Source organism: Harpia harpyja, chromosome 7 (assembly GCF_026419915.1).
Source record: "Harpia harpyja isolate bHarHar1 chromosome 7, bHarHar1 primary haplotype, whole genome shotgun sequence".
NCBI classification, from domain to species: domain Eukaryota; kingdom Metazoa; phylum Chordata; class Aves; order Accipitriformes; family Accipitridae; genus Harpia; species Harpia harpyja.
Window position 1 is genome coordinate 40826758 of NC_068946.1, and position 22299 is coordinate 40849056.

At 50.1% G+C, this 22299-nt stretch overlaps 1 protein-coding gene across 2 annotated transcripts in view; it reads left to right on the top strand.

Moving 5' to 3' along the window:
• Window positions 1–22299, top strand: part of MARCHF4 (membrane associated ring-CH-type finger 4) — a 106200-nt gene that overhangs the window by 73207 nt on the left and 10694 nt on the right. Inside the window, exons 3-4 of one of the 2 annotated variants that reach the window (XM_052792786.1) lie at window positions 1424–1579; window positions 10686–10878. In XM_052792786.1, coding sequence (XP_052648746.1) covers window positions 1424–1579; window positions 10686–10878 — 349 coding nt within the window. Of the gene's footprint in view, window positions 1–1423; window positions 1586–10685; window positions 10879–22299 lie in introns of both variants that reach the window. The other variant, XM_052792785.1, reaches the window with a different exon arrangement.

A 22299-nucleotide genomic window follows, 5' to 3' on the forward strand; every position in this document is an offset into this window, starting at 1 on the left:
AACCCAAGGCAGCTGGGATGGACATCTTTTACTGTGTCCAGCAGCCTCAGATGCCAGGGTCTGTTATCCTGGTGCTCTATCAGTGGTAATGATGGGGCTGATCTAGCGGTGTAAGAGGAAATATTCTCTCCCCAACACTGAAAGTATGATGCCAGCCTTCCCCATCCTGTAGATATTCTCATTCTGCCCTTAAAAGCATTTAAATCTTGGAGCGCAGCTAAATACACTATTGGGGTCTATACTGTGGCTTTTAAACACTAAGAGGTGGGGAGTAAAATGTAATGGCTCTGTTCTTCCCTAAATAAGTGATGGCAAATGACTGTAAAATGAACTCCTGAGTTTGTGTGTGCAGACAGGAATTTAGTCCCATGGTGAACAGGATGATAGCAGATGGATCAGAATAATGGGTTTTCCTGGATACCCTGTTTAAAGCTATACCAGAAACAAGGGAGCAAGCCAGGAGGTTCAGTGTTTCGGCCACCACTCATAAATGTCTGTGTGTCACAAGCCAGGACACAATTTGTTCTCCATCTTGCTTGCTTCTAGGGTGGAAATAGCCAGCTGGACAGGCTATGCATCAGTATGACTCACTTTTGGGACAGACTGTCTGGGGGAAGTGGATAAGGTTGTGAAATTTGAGGACCTTTTCCCTGCTGGGCTAGCGGTACACAGAGCTCTAGACCCAAAGCACACACCTGCCACCCACAGTCAGGTCCATCCCTCCTGGTCCGGGAGCACTGGGAAAGGAGAGTCCTGCGTCTAGCGCTGCAAACGCCCACTGCCTGGCAAGTCCTGGGAGATACCGCATGGCGCTGGGCTCGGTCCAGCTCCCGGGGAGGAGCGGCACCTCCAGGGCTGGCACGAGCTAGCCTGCGCAGAAAGTCCAAGGGCCGCCGTGTCTGTGCTCCCCCTCCTGCCTGGCTGGGCTCCAGGAAGCCACCCTGGGCTGAGCAGGACACCAGCCTGCAGCAGAGGCTGTCTCTCAGCTATCCCCACCACCAACCTTGCTTTCTAAAATAGGTAGCAGAGAGACAGAAACCTGACCAGTGAAACAGTGGCATCTGGTTGCCAACAGAGCTGTGTCCACTGGTTGTGGTCTAGTGTGGGTCCTCTGGTGTCTAGTAAGAGTTGTGCTCATCTAGTTTTTCCTTCAGGTGATATTAGGCATCTCTTACCCAGCTGTCTCTTTCCACAAAAAAAGTAGGACCCAAGTATCTGAGACTGTTACATCCCTGTCAAACTCTGTTCACATCAGCCAAGAATTATTAGAGGGAAAATGGATGGAGGCAGCACAATTACCTAAGCCAAACCGGGTAAAAAGGAACAAGGAGCAAATGGGTGGATGATGGAGCTTCTGCCACGCCATGCTGTGCCGTGCCTGTGGGAGGAGGGGAGCCTTGCTGATGCTGTCTCTCTTTTTCAGGGGGAGTTGCTGAGCCCGTGTCGATGCGATGGATCGGTGAAGTGCACGCACCAGCCATGTCTGATCAAATGGATTAGCGAGAGAGGCTGCTGGAGCTGTGAGCTGTGTTACTACAAGTATCACGTCATTGCCATAAGCACAAAGAACCCTCTGCAGGTAAAGGTACTAGAGACATTTCAAAGTCTATTTATTCTCGTTTCTATTTTTGTTTCTGGGAGCAAGTGGATTTTACCTGCGTGGGTTTTCCTTCCCTGCACGCAGTGATCCATAGGTCTGAGACACTTAGAAAAGGGTTTGGGGGGCTAGTCCAAAGAGGCCCCATGTTCTGCTCGGTGGTACTGGGGGCATCCCTTGGGAGTCTGCTTTTTCTGTCTTTTGACAATTCCCACATTCACTTGCCTCCTGTTGAAAATGCCAGTGTGACCACAATAGTGCTGTAGCACCTCACAGCCCTTCAGATGTGTTCATCCACTGGAGACCATGGGTATGCCACTGTCCCCAGGGGCAGACGGGGACGGAGCAGTTATGGGATTTGCTATAACAGAGCGTATAGTCTGTGACAGAGCAGTACCTTGAGACTCCACATGTCTGTAGTTGTGCCATTAACCCCAGTCTCCTTGTGCTGAGCCTCCTCTGTGTTGGCATGAGGGATGGAGGAGGCAGATGGAGGACTTTTACAGGTCTCCTCCCTGATCCTGCCACCCTTTTCACTTTACTGCTCCCCCATGATCAAATACATCCTGGTATGGCAAAGGGGTGTTGGCTCTGATGATCTGGTCTCTCCAAGCCTGATTCTCAGTGGACATTTGCAGATGCGCACACAACAGGTTAAGCACATATTGATGTAAGTGGCTGTGAAAGGCATCAGAGGACTCACCTTCTTTCTCTTCCGAGTTCAAAAGCACTGTGGTTTAATAAGCCCCACTGCAGGCTGGTAATTTAAAATCAAGTTTCAGAATGGGGAAAACTGTGACTGTTAAAAATGGGATAAATTATCCTTAATAGCTATTGATTTATTGCGGGGGCAACACCTGAAGATGGATTAATTGCTGCATGCCTTTGCTGAGCACCCTTAGTGCTTCAGATGTAAGGAAGCACATTACATCCAGGCACTACTGCTTAATTAACATCATCTGGACTAGAGAGACATTACAGCAGCATGCTGTGGTATAGAGACCGGGGCGATGTCCGTGAGGATGTTGGTCTGTCCAGCATGTGGTGGAGGGCTTTGGCTCTCTCCTGGTCACTCTGCTCTCTAACAGGAGGCAAGGACTTTGCTAGTGATGGTACCCAGTTGTACAGAGGTGGAGGGAAAGGCAAACTCCTGCCCTCTCCTCCAAAATGCAGTCTCTGTGTGTCTTTTTCCAGGCCTGAGGTCACTACCACAGTGAGGAAACAGGGACAGTCCTTTAGGACTCCAGACTTAAATGAGGTAGTGAAATTAGTAGGGCATTGGGGAAAATTTTGCTGAGGGGAAGGAAAAAGACTGCCTGCTCTCTGCAAGTCCCTACAGCTTTTGATTCAATTTTCCATGTGCCCTGGGCTGGAGAGATCAGTAGTTTCAACCCAAGCCCCAGACCTAGGGTGTTTTAATTTCTTGGCTCTAGTATTTCTGAGCAGATTGAAACACAGGAGGGGAGATGTGGACAAAGCAGCATTTGTTTATTTCTGGAAAGCTGGTCCATGAGTGCCCTAATGTTTCCTGTGTCTCAGATCGGGGGTGCAATGCTGAGCAGCACTGAAGGTTTGTGGGTGCGGATTTGTGAGCGTGTGTGTAGCCAGCACTGCCTTTAATGAATGACCTCCAAGTTCTCTACACCTTCAGGTAGCTCAGGGCAATGGGTCAGTGACTTTCCTCCTGCTCCTCACTCAGCTAAAATTTGTTGGAGCTATTCACAGACAAGCTCCCCTCTCACACACACGTTTCAAAAGCCTGTGCAAAGCATTGGTCTTTCTGGGCTCCCCTGTTAGAAAGCGGCCTGATCTGCTGGCCTTTGCCATGAACACAAAAACTGAGTGGCAGGAGCAACTGAGTTAGAGAGCTCAGCTCCTGGAGCAAGGGTCCCAGAGGACCGTGCAGACCCTGGGCTCAGAGGCTTCATGTTGCTGGCTTAGACTTCACAGCACTTCTCGCAGAAGCACTGGAGATTTGGAGGGTGGGAAGAAGCAACTGGAGCGAAAAGCCACTTGGTCTGAAATAAATGCAGCATGTGTGGAGTTACAGCTGCGTGGCCGGGCATCCTGTCTGGTGCCAGCACAAGGGCACTTCTGGGAAGCAGATGCTACACTAGCACTAGTATGTGAAATCCCATGGGAAGCAGCTGATGTACCAGGCCTGGACTTTCCACAAGGACTAAGGGCTTGGGCCTCCCATGAGCCACCACCACACATGCCTCGGTCCCCAGCAGCTCTCACCATCCTCTGACGCTGGGAAAGGGAAGCAGAGAGGACCCAGGGGCTGCAATGCCCTGACACTATGTGCCATAACAATGTGTCACAGCATATGCAGGTGGGAAGAGCATCCTTTCTGCTCGGTCTTCACCCCACACGTGGATAACAGGGGCCACCTGGACATACAAGCACGTCTCTACATAAAGCAATAGTCCCTGGCCTTTCTTCTCAGGGTCTGCTGGAACTCCTGCACAGCTTTATTCTTGCTAGAAAGCTCTGAATTTCTCAAGCACAGGTTTTGGAGGGCAAATGGTATAGGAAGTCATGGTCGTCTGTTTATTCCAGACCAAGCGTAATACAGGCAAGGACCACACAAACCTCACCCCCTTGTCAAATGAAACCTGTTTGGGTGATGCTCTGAACCTGGCTAGATTTTAACCAGCAACATGGCCTAGCTATCCCCTGTGTCCTCTCATGTGACAGACCACTGGAAAGCCAAATCCAGGCAGCTGGCAGGCCCTGGGCTCCCTGAAGCATGTCCAATTGGTCCAAGCAGAGCAGCATATCCAACACCCACATGTTCCCCAGGTTCTGCATGTTTCTCTGCCCATTTTGACATCTGCTGCACATGTTTTGGAGTGCCTAGGAACACAGCATGGGCTAGATGTGTGTGGAGACTCGTGGTGTGGGCAGAGAAGTTACAGCCAGGGAAACATGGTTCATACATAATTAACACAGACTCCTTCCAGCCTCCAGGCTGTTATGATGTCTCATACCAGAGAGGCCTTTAGTCTGGTATTTTGGCAGAATGAATCTCTATAAATTAACACACGCACCCCCATCCCTGGATTGCAGGCATTCAAAAGCAAAGGTCTTAAAGCAGCAACACTGCAAACCTGCTGAGACTGGGGGATTAAAGATGTTGGACAGCAAGGCATGTGTCCTGCCAAGCAGCAGTCAGGCAGCAAATGAGCAAAAATATCCCACCAGCTGTGAGCAACCAGAAGATCCAGAGCTTTTGTCCATCCATCCATCCATCCATCCATCCTCCTGCTCTCCAGTCTGCCAGTCATCAAGACAGGAGTCATGGTTAAATGCTCCTCTCCATTGCAATATCTGTGCAAAGCCCATGAATTTAAAAAGGCCCCGAAGACACAGGGTTTTAGAAGCACGTGATAGTGCTGCAGGCACCCTGGTGCTCATACGCAGTGGAATAGGTATCTGCTGTGATGGGACTCGGCAGTGGATTTCATCTATGCAGCTCCTTTGTAGCTGCTTCTGAGCCACATCCGCTCTGATGCTCTGATTTTAGCAAATAGAAAATCTGTTTGAACCAACCTTCCCAGACCTATAACTGTCTGCAGTCTCAGGGAGTTCAACTCTGCTTTACAGTTGTTATCTCTGACTCTTCCTGTATTGTGGGTTGTTTCAGCTCCAAAGATCCTGTTCTCCAGTGCTGGGATTGGGATCCAGTCCCAGTTCTTCTCTGGCTCTATTTTGACTGTGGTGGTGCTCTGTTAAGAGCTGATTAGTGTTTGTTTATATGGCCTCTTCACCAGGACACCCACATCTGCAAGAAAAGTGGCCAGGGTCCCAGGGTGTTTGAACCTCAGCATGAGCTCCTGAGCTAAAAAGCTTGAGGCAAGTTCACTGGCATCTCCTGGTTGTCCCAACTTGCTGAATCACTTGTGTTGAGTATGAGCTTTGGCTGGTCCCTGCTGAGCTCCAGCTGCAGCCTGCAGCCTGCAAGCAATGGGTGCAATCACAGCTAGAGAGGCTTGATGGCCTATGCCTTATAACGGGGGCTTTCTAGGATACCGATACTGTAGCCTGAGTCTCACCAGATGCTCTGGCACATGGAGGAGAGGGGGTTTCATCACTGCACATTTCCATTACATGGCCCTAGTGGACCCTCATTCCTCCCTGCTGCCTTTCCAGTATCTGAATAAGCCACAGCATCTGTAAAAGTACAGCAGGGAAGCTATCACAGTAGTAGCATAACTTTGCTTGGTGAATTTATAAAAAGAAAAGCCATCCTCCAAAAGATGATTGAGGAAGATGGCCAGGGCCCCGGGACAGCAGCGAGGGGAGAGCCAGACCTAAGCAGTGCTGGGAATGGTCCACTCCAACCTTCTAGGAAAAACCTCTGCTTGCTTGTGATCCTGTGTCTGAAAATTAAATTGTTGACTAGCACAGCTCAGGATGTTAATGATACGTACTAAGGGGACGTGTCAGATACAGCAATAAAAATAAACTGAACTGCCTGAGGCAGGCATGGGGGAGCTCTCAGAGGAATGTAGGAAGGCTTTTCCAGCAAGCAAGTCTTCTTTGCAAGCTGCTGCAGTAAGATATCTTCTGCAGGCAAATATCTGCCTTGGATCTGCTCATGCTGGTGCTTGGGAACCTTTGGAGACTGCTGGTGCCAAAGAAAGGGAGATACGGATCAGGCCTTAAATACTATAGTAATGACATTATTAATCTATGTTACATTAGCAGCGGGAGTTTTCACTCACAAGCCTCTGAGCAGAAGCACTGAAGCAAACAGGGAAACAGGTTTGTCCCAAGTACAACACACAGGTTATGAAACAGTACAAGAGAACAAGAGTGACATGACTGGCAGGCACCAGTCCCAGCTTGGCCCCTGGCTAAGGTCATTGCAAATGTCAGACCTGGGCTCCTAAGAAACCCTTTCTGAGGCATCTAGGTTGCAAAGCTTTGAGATTTGGGGAAAATGGGGAAACGGGGGAAATCAGTCCAAGAGAGCAAGGTGTTTTGCACATGCACATCTGGGTGGTGTGCCAAGCACTAGGCCAGGAAGGATGGTAGCAGAGGACAGACAGAGAGCTCCTGAGTGAGTGAGGACATTTCTTCAGAATGGTCTGGCAGGATGGAGCCCTTTTTCCAGCGCGGGTGGAAAAGCCATCGCAGAGAGCTACTTGGGCATGCTCTGAAGCTATTGGAATCCTGGAGCTCTCAAAGCTTCTCCTGTTATCCTGCAGAAGCCTTTAAAGCTTTCTGGTACCACCAAGTCCTTAGTTCTGCCCTGTTCAGCGCTGGCAGAGCATCTGTAGAGCTTTCTACCTGCCTAAAGCTCATATTCCTGATTGACAACCTGGGTGAGCTGCTCGTTGTTAAAGGTGCACTTCAGTACAGCTCAGCAGCTACCTGGGACTCAACGGTCATTAGCAGCTGAGGAAAGAAGGGCTCGGTTTTAGGTCTCTACCCTCAAGGTAGGATTGCTTGACACTGTGACCTTGCTGGAGCTTGAATGTTTGAGCTGGAAATTTGGAGGGAGGGGGCTGTGTCTGCAGCCAGGCATTCAGACAAAGAGCTTTGGGGGTTTCAGATCTGCCAGTAAAGGGACTCTGCAGCGCTGCTGAGACCTTTCTTTGCAGCTCTAGTGGTGACCCAAGGACAATAGGATCACCCACCAAATCCCTGGTCTGCTGGCCATAATGATGGTGGAGAGGGGTTAGGAAAACAGGTGATTTTCTAAGGGCTGTTATGAAATCTGAAAGGCACAGTGCTGTGATTGAGGTGGGCTCCTGAGGCCACTGGTGTAGGGATGCATCAGGCCCAGCTCCTGCAGCTGAAATTCATCAGCACGTTCCACCTCTGAGCAGCTCTTGGACCCTTCTGTCTGTGCTCTCACTGGGTAACACGCTTTATCCTCTCTCACCCCTTTTCTTCTCTCTGTGCAAACCTCATACCCTAAGATGTGTAGCAAAACGGAATTAAAAGATGAAAAATAATGACTCCGGTTATTGGTGGCTCAGGCTAGGTGTGGGATGCTAAATTGCACTTCTCAGGGTTGCCAGAGAGGAAATACAACATTTATTACTTACTTTTTTTTTTTTTTCTGGAAAATATTAAATTCTTCTGCAAGCTGGTTATTTTCCCCAGTGTTCAGCTCTGACCCATTTACCTCCTTGCCAGAGGGTAATCACACCCCAGTGCCACCTCCTGAACAGTCAGGACTGCTGCTGTGTGTGTCGCTGTCACTTAGTGCCAGATGCCGGGGGAGAGTCTCCTACTCCCTGGCACAGCTGACGGACTCCAGCCTCTTCATTATCGCCACAGTGAACTTCCTGGCAGCTACTGCCAGCTGAGCAGCGTCAGGCAGTGTCCCTGCTTGTGTTTCAGCCTCTCTTGTTCCCAACCAAAGGGAGCAGGGTTTGAAGTTTGCTCTCAGGTGTAACTTCTTTGTGCTCTGAGCCCTATCCCCTTTGACAGTATATTTAGTACTACACCTAAGCCTCCCTGTCTCTGGAAAGCAGTGGTGCTGGTTGTACGTGGCTGCTAGTTGTAGAAAACAGCTCCTTCTTCTTTTTCTATCTTTAATTGCTACCTCGGAAAGACCTGTTGCAACCACAGGCCTTGCAGTGTGCCAGGCAGATGGTGAGGAGCCAGTCCATTACCTCCTCGAGAGAGAGAAATGATGCAGAATGATTTGGCTGGCACAGGCGCACAAGGGTCAGCGTGAGGGACCTGCAGTAAAACCTTCACATGCAGCACCAGGCTGTGCACCGGGCTCCCTGCACTCCCCTCTCCTTGGTGTTCGCCAGAGTTAGTGGAAGGAGAGATGAGGTCTGGTTAAAGCTGCAGGGGTGAAAGTGCAACCCCACACACATACCCAAACCCCCTCCCCACCACTTGCCTCTAGTCCTGGAGCTCTGAGCTGATGGCACCAGTTGCAGATTTGTCCTGCATCTGCTTATGGTGCTGTTGAGAACAAAGCTGAAGAGCTGATGGGAGGAGAGCATAGCTGCTGATCCCACCCTCAGAACCCAAATTTGGGGGCAGTGGGTGCTGGGTGGCCTTTGCTCCGTCTTAGGAGATGAGTTGCACAGTTGTGCATCTCCTGTGGACTCCAGCACCCCTGCATCTAGCCTTGACCCGTTGCGACTGGCACCAAGCTTCAGCCATAAGAGGAGGGCTGTTCACTACCTCAGCTTCTTCATGGCACAAAGGGGCCACTTGTGAGTCTGGATGTGGTGGAGGTGTGGAGCAGGTCGGGCTATGGCAGAGTGGGAATGGGCTGTTGAAGACATCACTGAGTGTCCCCAGTGCTCCGTGTTTGCTTTTGGCTGCACCAGCTGCTGGAGCGGATGGCAGAAAGGGGATTGGGGTTAGCTGAGCCCGGAAAGGGGATAGGGGTTAGCTGAGCCCAGTCCTGCTTCAGCAGGGAACAAGCTCTCTCTCTGCTCAGCAGCTTTATGGCCATCTACTCTGTGGCCAACTATGAAATAAGCTGGTACCACCCACATCACTGATGCTGCACATCCCTAACATGCGATTTGAGGGCTGTCTGCCCTTGCAGGATCTAAGCCAAGGAGCAAGGCTGGCAGAGGCAGACACTTCAGCTCACCTCTGAGCCAAGCCAGGCAATCTTCTTCCAGCTGCAACCTGCAGACCTCAGCCTCAGGCTGAAGCTCTCATCTGTTCCTCTCCAAAGGCAGCCCTTTGCAGGGGAGTGCATTCGGTTCAGGGGTTTGGTCATTGGACTGGTAGCAATGCCATGCATGCCTGTACCAGCACAAGTCACCTGTCATCCTTCTTGCCCTTCAATCAGGGTTCAAACTCTTCCCTACCTCCCCAAAACCGCTGGTAACTCCTGGCTGGCTTGGGCATTAAAGAGGGACCCAGCAACTAAACTCCCTTCTTGCCCTGCAAAAGGATGAGACAAGGCTTGACAGGTGACCCAGCTGTCCCAGGATATGTTTGACAAACATGCAGGGTGCTAAGGGCCCGCCAGAGATGCCACTTCACAGGGACACTGAATTTGGGCTGAATCCAGGCTAAACTTTTTCAGTTCCTCTGAATCCTCTATCCCTGCAGGAGGTTGAAGTCTGCCTTTATTTATCCTTCTGCCAGTCCCACTGAGAATTCAAGGGCATGTATCTCACAGCTAAAGGTGGCCTATATACTTCGATGCCAGGAGAGACTGTCTCTCCCCAGCCTGTTTATGCATTTGATTTCTGATTTGCAGGAAGGACTATGGACCATGTCCCCAAGTCTTGTTAAAGAAAGCAATTTCTGCTCTTGGTTTTTACAGAGCAGTTCTCTCAGCAGCGTAAATCTGAGTGGGGAGGTTTTATGCTGGATGACAGAGAGGAGTCCGGGCTTAGGATATTTTTACCATAGCTTATACAAAGCTATTTGACATAGTGAATGGATTTGGGGGAGTTATTTCTATTTTTTTCTTCTTCTGAGGAAGAAGCATTGACGTTTACCTTGGAAGACAGCCTGAACATGTCATCACCTAAAGGCAGGGTGTCCTGACCACAGCAACTTGTGTTGTTTGTAACAAGTTTTGTGGGATGTGCATTGCTGCTGTGAGATCCTACCTAGTGCTGTGATCCTGTCAGATCTCACAAAGTGGCACAGAGCCAGCTCATGGAAGGCCTCCGAAGGAAAGCTTGGCTCTCTGAGACACTTCTTCTCATGGTAATAGGACGCTCTGGCTGAGGATGCTGCCTGGCATCTATTTGAGGTAGCAACTGAATGTCCTGGTTTGTGATGGCCATCACAGACCTACTGTCATGGGGGTGTTATTTTTGGTGTTTTTCCCCCAGTCCATCCTGCCTCCCTCAGGTCTCTGTGCTTTCCTGGTGAGATGCAGGATTCCTCCCCATTGCCTCTTCAGCAATGCTGTCAGGAAATATGGGGCCATGCACTGTTGAACAACTGCCATGCTCCACCCCAGATGTGGACCAGGTAAAAGTACCTATGCTCGTAGGTGCTCTTTGAGATCTCCAAAACCACCACAGTGATGTAAAACAGCAACATGCCCCAAGTAACTAATCTCCTCTCTTTTTCTTTCCTCCCTCCCCCTTGTCCCCTCTCCTCTCCCCGTTGCCTCCCCTTGCAGTGGCAGGCCATCTCTCTGACAGTCATTGAGAAGGTTCAGATAGCAGCGGCCATCCTGGGTTCACTCTTCCTCATCGCCAGTATCTCGTGGCTCATCTGGTCGACCTTTAGTCCTTCGGCCAAATGGCAGCGCCAGGACCTGCTCTTCCAGATCTGCTATGGAATGTACGGCTTCATGGACATTGTCTGTATAGGTGGGTGATCGTATCTCACGGCACGGCCAAGGTCGCCCGCCCACTCACACGCGGAGAGGAGCGGGAGACAGCGTGGAGAGCCAGCCAGTGCAGCTCAGCTCGGATTGAGCCTCCCTGGCTTTTCCACCTCTTTGCTTCCGCGGCACCTTTTTTACAGTCCTCTCTGCTCGTCTGGGCAGCCCCAGGGTGTCTCCTTGGCTGGGCTGGCAGAGGGACCTGCAGCAACCCCAGAGAGGAACAAATCTCTCTTCAGAGCAAGAAGAGGGTGGGAAGGTCTCAGGGAGGCTGGGGATTGTAAGGCTTTTGAGAAACTCCTTCCTTTCTGGAACAGCTAATTTAGGGACTGCCCCATGGTTGGGTACGGCAGGGTCTCTCCATGCGCAACTCCTTGCCTCTCCAGCCCAGTCTCTCTGCCGGGGAGGGGTGGCTGCCCCTTCTTTGGCCCACCCTGGAGCTGCAAGTCCCAACCAGCCCAGGCCATGGCCCAGCCTGGGGTCCTTGTCAGGTTGCTCTGAGAACAAAGCTGCCCCACACTGAGCAAGCCCAGACAGCAAAGCAGGTGCTGGCAGCCTGGCCCCAGCAGGGTCTCCCTGAGAGCTTGAGCTGTAGCCCCAGCACAGGTCTGCAGGATGGGGGGACGTAGCTGACGATACCTGCAGGCAGAGGCACTCACCAGCCAGGCCGTTGAAAGAGCGGTGGTTACCGAAACAGTCCAGTGAACACCAGCCACCTCCAAACGTGCTCCTGAGCAGTGTCCACCCAAGCACAGGCCACCAGATAACGTCAGTTCAAGTGACCCTTCCAGGAAGCAAAGAGGGTCCCAGAGAGCTCTTCGTGTCTGGGTCCTTCCATCATTGGTATAAAGGCAGAAGGAGCCTCCCAGAAACTCGGTGGGACAAGGCAGACCTCTTGACTTGGTGGATACGAGTTTTGTACGGGTAAAGCCACTCCAGAGGGAAGGGGCATGGCCTCCAGTTCAGCCCTCAGGAGGAGTAGGACAGACTATATCACAGAGCAGCAGCTGGTGAAATTGGGGTACAGAAGTAAAACAAACCCAGCGGCAGGGACAGAGGTCTGGACCGCACACCCTGGTATCCGGGTTCAAATGGTTCTTGGCTTCAGCATCCTTCCAGCACAGGAGTTGGGCCTGCTGAAACCCAGGCCAGTTCCTCCCACTGTTGCCACCACTGTGCTGACAATGAGAGGTGAGCTTGGCCTGTAGAGATCATCCTGCTCCTTCATGAGATGCTGATGGAGCTACCACATCTCTCCAGGAACAAAGGGTGGCAAAGGGGGTGAAAGAGAAATGGGCAGCACCCACATGTTGGCACAAGAGCCACTGGTGACATCCTCTTGCTGGTGGAACTGAGAGTGGAAAAAAAATTATCCCTATGTGTGTGTGATGTGTGTTTGTGTTGCCTTGTTGGCAGAGGACAGAAGTGGAGAGCCCTGGCCTGGGCGGACATCAGTAACATGATTAACTGGCTTTGCTAAAGCTTCAAGAGCTGAGGGGAACTGATTAGCTCATCTGTCAATAGGAGCTAAATCCTCCCACATGGCAGAGAACAAACCACGCCAGCCGTGAACTGAAGGGGAGCTGGGTAGACAGATTCAGATTTGAGGTTCTTTGTTTCTTTCTTATTAATTTTTTTAAGGGTCTGGCCTCTATTTCTCTTTTCCAGCTTCTCTGAGGAGAAAAAAAGCCCCTTTGCATCTTCACTGATGCCACCATTAAGCTTTACGCCCCAAGCTGGGAGCTTTGATTTTTTTCCAGCCAAAGAGCAAGCAGCCATCCCATTCCCAGGAACATTTCAGAGTTGTGGCTTGGGGTAGCCCCTGTCTCACGGTCCTCCCTATGCAGTTGGCAATCCTGGTGGGCCAGGCATGCTGGCTTTCCCAAAACTCAAAAGCAAGTGGGAAGCGTTATAGTTGCAGTGAGTTAACATGTCTGTATGTGGCTTCTCTTGCCCAGCACCTCAGAAACTACCCAGAGATGGCTCCACTTGTGCTGTGTGCAGCCTGTGTGCCTGTGCTGCCAGGCAGCCCACCCATGCTCGACCAGGAGAGATGATGTTCTGGACCATGTGAGCTTTTGTATACATTTCCCTAGAAAAGCTTATATGTGCATGCAGCCAGCCCTCTGCCCCTGCCACGCTCCAGTGTAAAACTTGCTTGTATTGTGCATCAATACCCTTTGCAATCCCAGCTGCTGCCACTCCGGGTCTGCAGTGGAGGGGAAGGGAGCTCTGAGCAGTGCTAGCTGAGATCTGGTGTTCACTCTCCTCCCCACCTCCTCCTCCTCCTCTTCCTTCTCTGCCCAGGTTGAACCAAGTGACAAATGAGGTCTTCACAGGGGGCTGTGACTCCCTGCCTGTCAATGCAGTCAGGTGTCTCCTCTGAGGGACTTCTCTCCAGCCCTGCTGATTTCAGGGGGCTGCACCAGCACTAGCTAGAAGGCTGGTCTGTATGGTGGAGAGACCGGGCCGGGTCAGGCCAGCAGAAGGGGCTGATCAAAGGGAACTCCGTAACTGGGTTTAATTCCTCATTCATTGTAGCTTTGCTTGACTGTGATGGATGCAGCAATGCCAGCTCCCTAGAAGACTCGCAGTGAGTTCCTCACTGTGGAACCGCTATTCTCCCTCTCTTTATCCATCTCCCAAACGTTGCAGCCTCACACAGGGTCTTTGATCTCAGCCGGGCAAAGCCGGCTCCAGAGATTCAGAGTTCTGCTCCTAACTGCCAGTATGGCCTGAGGCCTCTTGTTACTCCTCCCTGGGCTTTAGTTCCACTTCTGCAAGTTCTGGATAAAACCTCTCATGGATAATTGCAGTGACAACGGTTCTTGAAATACCAGGGTGCTGTCTGTGCGTTTCGGTGTCTCCTCCTCCGCAGTCCAGCCCTTTTTGCCTTTTGCTTTCCAGCCTGTGGGTGGGTAGGAAAGACTTAGGAACTAAGAAATGCTCAGTGATGGGGAAAGAGCAGGACATTAAGTGCACTCAGGTCTACCACATTTGTTTTTTTCAGCTAATGTAACACACACATGGTCTGTGCATTGTTTGGTAACAGGCTGGGCAGCTTTAGCTAGCAGAAAGCTATACTGTACATCCAACACAATTGTATGAATTCCAGTTATTCCTTCCCCCAGTTTGACCCCAAGTTTTGCTTTCACTGGCAGAGTAGCAGAGATTTGAAAGACAAGGTATTTACTAAAGAGCAGATGTACTGAAGCAGAGCTGCACTGTAGTTCCTGCCAGTTCCCACTTTGGTTGTCTCATATCCATTGAGTAGCCAGTGACATTTGTCCAGGAGGCCAGATTACACACCCTGTCACTGGAGGTTCTCAGCAGGACACTTCCTCTGGCACCAGAGTCTCAAAGCTGGAAAAGACACCAAGTCTGCAGAGATCCTGACTATCGTCGGACAGGGCATATGCACCTAGTCAGCAACTGCCTAGCTGTTTTGTGTGCTCTCCTCGCTACCAAGTCATTAGGGATTTGGGTAGCAATTTGCCAAGACAGAGATATCTGTGGCAATTTGCATGGGCAATCCCATGGCAGCACTGGTGTTTCCAATGTGGAGTCAAAGGTGAGGGCATGAGTGCTCACTTGCACGTATAGCTCCCTAAGCACAAATCATTTTGTTGTTATCTTCACTTGAGCTGTACTTAATCTGAAACAGTCAGATCACCTCCAAACTGAGCTCTCAAAATGCGGCTGTTAATTCAGAGACTATTGATCCATGTATCAAAATCCAGGAGTCTTGGGTTTGACCCTCAGCAACTCACATTCAGTAATACACTAGTTTTCTTTGGACTTTGCTAGATTCTAGCATGCTCCACAAAAAACAGTTGTAAGGGACAGGCACCATTTGCTACGCCTTCACCCACCATGGAAACAAATCCACAGCCAAAGTAAAATGAATCTGCTCCTTGTGACCAGCAGGACAGATGGTATGGCCCCAAGTACCAGAAGCTACGTCCATCTGGGCAAGATGTGCAAGATGGTCTTTCAACATTGTTCTCCCCCTTGCTCTCAGACATGTAACAGGAGGGCGGGAAGCACTGGAAAGGATTGCTTGGGATTTGTGGGAGTCTCCAATACTGGGGTTTTTTTTAAGAACCTGTTAGAAAACATATGTCAAGAACAGGTTGTGGAGAGATGATCCCAGATTGTGAAGGAGGAACAGACTAAATGCTTCTTGATATCCAGCCAGCCCCAACGTCTTTGATTCTGATCTCTCTCTCTTTCACATGTGCTATCTCTGGTCATGTCTGTAGGACAGATATGAGAGTTGGATTAAACTAGAAACTGGTAATGGTGCCAGCATAGGTATTACTCTGCTATGAAGCCATCTACAACACAGACATTTGAGATCAGCAACCAGGAAGTGACTGAAAAGTGAGATGGGGACTGTTCATTTGATTAACTGCTCTCTCCATGGGTCCCTGAGAGGCAAATCCGCAAAGCTAGCATAGAGAGGGATTAGCAGAAATGCAGTTATCGAAATGCAGAGATAAATGGAGTGAGCTTTCATAGGCCTGAGTTACTGAGTAGGGAGAGTAGCAGCTTAGAGCTGGGCTGTAAATCCTGAGAGATACCTGCCTGTTAATTAAGTGACAGTCCTTGGAGGGCGAAGGAGGGGTTTGCCTCTCTCTCTGTCAAGGTGCAATTAGGGAAAGTCAGCGTTTGTAGATTAAGGTGTCATTTGGGGTCAGGAGGACAGGAAACCATCTCCTGTTAAACAAGGAGCAACTCTGCCAGTTAATGAGCATGTCACATTCTAGGCTGAGGCATCACCAGCTCGGCTCCAAGGGGGAAGCGCGTCTCAGGAAGGCCATTAGCAGGCTGTGTGCGCAGGGCTGTCACTGTTATGGTTTGTGTGTGCTGTCCTGCTTGTGCTCACACAGGGGTATGGCTGTGGTTGGCATGCTGGGGGCTTTATTCTCAGTGATGCAAAAGCAATCTGATCTGCATCTCCTTGGACCGCTGTCTGGTGGGGACTGTTTCTTTGCCCATGCCCATCCAGTCCCTGCTCTCTGACTCACCCTGCCTTGGTGCTGACAGCCGCGCACTTTCGCAAGCACTAAATCCTCATGCTCTTTGAAGCTTTTCCCTCGCTTTCCTTGGCAGCCAGTCCCTGAGGATATTTGCCTTCACAACAGTAACTGCACTGCAGCTCAATAGCACAAGAGACAGGCAAAGCAGGACCATTCATCCTGCCAACGATTTTTGTTGGCACACCGTGGCAATCCATTACAGATCAGGAAGTGTGTGCCCGCTGTTTTTAATCCCAGCTGCCAGCAAGAATAATCAAAAGCATCCAGTATGTCTGATGGCATCTCAGCACAACCATAGGTAATAACATAAGAAATCAATAGCCAATTAAAACTGATCCACAGCATTTGATCTTTCATAGTGCAATGGGAACAGTAATTAATGGAGTTTCCTTGAGACAGTCACAATTCAAACTTCCTGCCAAAACTAATGTGGTTTTGTTTTAAATGAGCTTTGCTTCCTAGAGGAAATGCCAGGCTGAGGTAGCTTCAGGGTGTTTTCTGGCCAGGTCACTCAGGCCCTCAGCATTCAAAGGATTTAGGAGTCAAAGTCCCAATCAAATAAAGAGAAACTGAGAAATTAAGTGTCTTCAGGGTCTTCATCTGTATTGATCTGATTCTCAAAAGGAAAGCAGATGTTTTCGTTCAGGTCTGCATAGTCCCCCAAGGTACAAAGTAGGAAGAATTGCTACAGCAGTAAGAAATCAGTTCTGGGGAAGTACCAAGCCTATGCCTTGGCTTGATGACACCCTAAAGGCAGAGCACAAGGCAGAGAAGTTCAGTAAATGTCTTCAGAGGAGAAACCCGAGACCAACCCAGACAGCAAATGTGCATGGCTTCAACATACCTGGAAGAGACCCATGAGAGTATGCAGAAGTCTTCTGGGCCCTTCATCTTAATGCATTGCTTGCCATGCTGTTCATGCATTTCTAGCCCAGTTTGCCTGCAAACTGGAGCTACCAGGAGCTAACTGGAGTGACCAGATCCAGGCCCCATCATCAGAGCAGGCAGTTGGGATAAAGTCAAGCAGCCAATTCGCTTTTTTTACGCTGTGAATCCTGGTTTGCATACATTCAGTCACAACGTGCATGCTTGAAAAATCACTGAGCAAATCATTGATTTATCAGCTGTAAAGGGGGGTGTGGAGACAGGCACATTCCCCACAGTGTGTGTTGTGGGGCTCTCAATCCAGTTGGGCAGGGACCATCCCGCGAGAGCAGTCATTGAGGGCTCTGTACCTGGTCCAGCAGCAGGAGAAGCGACGCTGCACAGCCAATCTGCCGACCGACTTCTTGGCAGCTATCCAGGAACAGCGGGCGCTCGGCAAAGCCGAGACATGCCACCCCTCTGTTCCTGAAAGATGGGACCTATTTTTGTCTAATGCTGCATTGATTATTCAATAAGAGAGCAGAGTGGGCCAGCCGGCATGCATGCATTTGTGCTGCTCTCACCAGTGGGCATTTCTGCAGAGGCTCAGTGCGCCTGCTGAACTCCAGTGCAGCTCCAGCAGCTCTCCACAGAACAAGCATGTCGCTGCTGAGCAAAGAGCCACGGGGTTTGGACCTGGCTCTGAACCCCCTCCCTTTTTGCAGGGAAGGAGCTTGGCTTCCAGCACCGTCAGAGCAGCACCTGGCCTTTCACACATGTCCTTTCAACTCCACAATCCTTCACCACATCCATCTCCGTGCAGTTTCCCACTGTTGCAACAGGGCTCCGGAGATGCATTTTGTCATGAATAACCATATGGTGCTCTTTGCTCCAGTGGATCAATGTGTTTAGCATTTAACGAGGGCAACATAATTAACATTTTCTGAGGGGGAAAAGAAATCCTTTTACCTTGCGAACTGCATCTTGTGATTTTGAGGGTGATACATTATAATCAGAACGATGCTTCCCTGTCACTAAACCCCGTGGTGGAATTAAGTGCCTGGTGTTCCTGGGTTAATATCCCATCCATGGGCAGAGGCAGAAGCACTCACCTGTCTGTCACAGCTTCTACACCACAGCAGGAGATTCCCTTGTAGGCAGCTGGTAGGACCTCCTGCACCAGCTGCATAAATTGTACTGTCTAGTAAAGGCTGGAAAAAGTCCTCAGCTCTGTGCCAGGCTGTGTTTTTCCAACTGCCTTCTGTCCCGTTGCTCCTCCTACTACAGCCTCCATCCCCGCAGACATGTTACTCCTGGAGGTGAGAGGCTGTGGTCCATGGCACGCTGTTGTGGCAGTAGCAAGAGAAGTCAACTCCATATTCAAAGATGAGACCGCAGGGGAGTCATCCCCTGTGCAGAGTGGATGAGGCTGCTTTTGTGTGTCCTCAGCTCCAGAGACAGAGGTGAGAAGAGATTAACATGAAGCCACATTAATCCAGTTCCGGGATTGCTTCTTAAAGTAGTGACTGATCGGTTCTTCTCCTGGAGGGATGGCTACCTACCAACAAAGCCATCTTTCAGACCCAGATACAAAAGTCTGTAAGCAAGAACAGTGCAAACAGGCTCATGGGTGATCTCAGGTCAAGCAGTGCAGGTTTCCCTCACTGACGGGAACAAGTCTTGGCTTTGCTAAACTTATTCTGCCTGGAATTTACTCCATGAAGCAGTGCTTTTCTTCCTGAACCAAGATGCACTGATGGCAGCCACAGCCTGAGTCCCTCTGCCCCATGGCAGAGCTGGATCCACAATATTCATACGACCATGCAGTGTTTGGCAGAAGTTGTTCAATAGGATTAAATAATGCCAAAGATCCTGTGCCCAGTAGTCCAGCCAGCACTTCTTTACCTTCTTGGAAGAGGTCCAGCCAGCATACAAAACCACAGCAATGACACTCAGACAGGGCCAATGTGGAGTGGGCAGTCATCACTACCTGCTGAATGTGGAGAAGCCTGAAGAGCCAAAGGTCCGGGCATTTACTATGCCAGGTGGGACAATTCACTGTGCTCAGCCATGGCCACATCACAGACCTCCCTGTGTCCTACAAGACTCAGGTCTCACCCAGACTTTTGCTGCAGACTTAGCCACTCTCAGTTCCTTTCACTGCTTTCACTCTTGTCAGCTCAGCATTGATAGATCCCGTAAGCATACGTGAACTCTTACCTGCCGCTTTCAGGCCTGCATCAGCATTCACTGAGCTGGGTATTGCACTCCGTAAAGGTCTTCAGCTCTGGTGGAAGAACCTTGTATACCCAGAGCAGGAAGGCAAAAGTTTTGCTTTCCCAGGGATCCTAGCTAGTGATGGATCAGAAATAATAGACCTTGTCCTCTTGCCACTTTCCTTAGTTTTTAATAGTGCCCCTGTATAAGAGGTGAATACATTTGCAGGGGAGAAAGCAGGGTGAGACCTGCAGGGACACTGAGGGGGAGCAGAGAGGAAAGGCTGCAGCACCCAAGGTGGAAGGCTCCTGGAAATCTCACAGAAATCCTGGGGTCTGCAATGACAGCTGTGGAGGACAAAGCAGCCAAACAGACTGCACCGTAGTGTGTCCTAGGGATACATTTATCCCAACAAAAGGCTGGCCAAAGAGCACCAGGAGCACCTTCTACCTCACGTCCTTGGGCTGCCTTCCCGCATGGCGGAGGGGAAAGATGCCCGCATCTCACTCCCACAAGGGTGTAGAAGCAATTACAACACACACACCGACCTGTAAGTTCAGAGGAGCTTCCAGGTCCATTAGTAGTTTATGTGCCCTGCGTTACCCTCGAAGATGCTCTCTTAAGGGTGATCTGTACTCACCTTTCTGTCTTTCCTAACCGGTCCCTATTCCTGTTAGTGAAAGAGCACTTAGGTGGCTGGAGCAGTCTGGAGGGATTGGGCTCAGGCAGGACCCACATCCCTTAGAAAATGAAAAACTGTGAAACTATACCCATTTTTTCTTACAGAATTTCATTTGCTAATAAAAGCAGAGAGGGAGGCACTAGTTCTACCTTCAATAAGCAAATGTCATGTTTTGATCAGTATTGAACAAAGCATTTTGATTTAGCATTTAGAGATGACTGCTCATGCTGAGTATTTTAAATTCAGTGTCAGAACTGGAATACAATATTAAAAAAAAATTCAAGTCCAAATGAAACATTCTCACCTGTCTGAAAATATGTATGTATTCTTCCATTCTGGGGGACAGCATGACTTTTTCAAGTCTCACTCCAAGCGAGTGTGAAGCCATATTTCCAAGCCCTACACGAACAGTGCTGCTTTAAAGAAATGTCCCAGGAATGGCTGAGGATGCAGCATGACTGCACAGGCAGCACTTTGGTTGAAGTACCATTAGCTATAGGATAGAAAGGTTCAGGACCCAGACCTGGAGGACTGGCTGCCGTGGTGCAAGTGTAGTGAAATGGAAGCCGTGCTTTTTCTCTCCTCAACACGAGTGTCCACCTCCATAGACTTCTGTCAGGGAATGTCTGGAAACAGAGACCCAGAGACTAGGGTGTGCATTTGGCCAGTGCTCTGTTCAATCCAGTTTGAAATTATTTTCTACTCCCTTCTTTTAAAGACCTAAGAGTATGCACACCTGCACACAAGTGACTCTCACCTCTCGTGCACAAAGTCCTTTCAAGATGTGGGGTGTTGTTCCCATCTCCATTTTAAATTGGGGGAAAAAAGGCACTGAGAGAGTCTATACAATCCTAGTTACAAAGCGAGGAGGGGAAACTTTAAGGGAGCAAGGAGGTATATGGGTAAGGCCTCCAAGCCCTATCCTTCCTATACTGGCACAGTTATGGGTAGACTCACAAGTGGGGAATGATGCTGGAGATGTATGATTCAGAGGCAAGGCTGTTCTGCTGGTGGAGCTCCAGTCTTCATTTATTTATTTGCTTGTTCCAGGAAGAGTCTCATTTATTGCTGCCTGCATAGCTAGAGACTGCCCTTTAATCCTCTGCTTTATCATGCACTGTGAGTTAAATACCACAGGAGTACAAAAGCCCTTAAGGGCACAACATCCATTTTGCTGTAGCTGTCCACAGCCAGCTGAGTTTACAGGAGTGCTTTTTTTTATGGTTTATCTATTGCCTGAGCAAGGATTTCTCTGGGTTTTATTTTACCTATTTTTGCTGTTATTTCTTGGTTTGGGGTTTTTTTTGTCCCAGTTTTGAGGCAGGATGTAAAAGTGCTAGTCTGGGCAGGGCAAGAAAAAGTTGTGGTGGTTGGTAGCTTCTGTGCTTACAGCTGAAAATACTGTGGCATTTCCGGAGCGATGGTGCTGCTGTGTGCTGTTTGCCAGGGTCAGCCCAGCTCCTCCGTCACAGATGGCATCTTGAAGACAGCTGATGCTGTTTTCCCATTGCAAACAAACCATGTGGGAGTGCTGAATGAAAAGGAATTTCCTGTCCCTTGGACACCTCCTATCAGCTCCTTAATTTTGCCAGTCTTTCCTCATTTGGGGCTTTACCAGCTCAGCCCTACAGGGCCCAGCCCATGTGTTGTAGAGGAACGTGAGGGTGGACAGAGGACATAAATGAGGATGGCTGCCCTGGGATGAAGGCAGCACCTCGCAGAGAAGATGGCATCTACCTGGCAGCCATAAAAGCTCCCCCAATGCTCCTACAACATACTGCCCCCAGCTCCCCGAGGCCAATGACAGGCAGTCCTACCTGTCCTCTCAATTCATCCCACTGGATAAAGCGTTCCTCCTCCCCCAGCTGTAAATGCCATGTATGTGGGATGGACTGCTCTTGCTTCCAAGAGGAACCCATAGCACCCTATGCACACAGGAATCACTGCCACATACTTGTGTTACATGAACCCATGACGTGCTGCAGTGTCACGACCTGGAAATTGTCTCCTGCTGTATAGCTCAGCAGCAAAATCACAGTGCTGCTTGGAGGAGAGATGCCGCTGGCTGTCACGCCAAGAACTCCCATCAGTAATAAAAGAGCTGCCTCCTTTCCCTGGCTCCGCATGCTCAGCCCCAGTGTGACAGAGGCGAGGTCTACCATGATCGCTCACCTGGTGGAACAGCAACTGTGGGGACCCTCTGAGATGCCGGTGTGCTGGATCCGTCTCCCACCTGGCAAGGCTCTCACTGAGTCTGGAGGTGGTTGTTAATGGCCGCAGAGAGCTTGGGGCATAGCGTAACCACCTGCCCAGATGGGACCTGCTGCTCCTGTTGCTCTGCCAGATGGACAGAGGAGGCAGGGAAGGAGAAGGGCTCTTGCTGCCTCTGTGGGGGGTCCTGGCCCACCTGGGGCTGAGGAAGCTTTGAGGCAGAGCCGTCCTTGAACCCCAGCTTGCATGAGAGGAGGCAAGCCGTAATAAGCACAAGGTTTGCCTGTTAGTCAGCAGTTGAAGGCTTGGGGGCAGCCTGTTTGTGCTGTTAACGACCCAAAAATGGAAGAGTCCATACCTCCATAAAATACCTCCCCAAGACAGCTGGGAG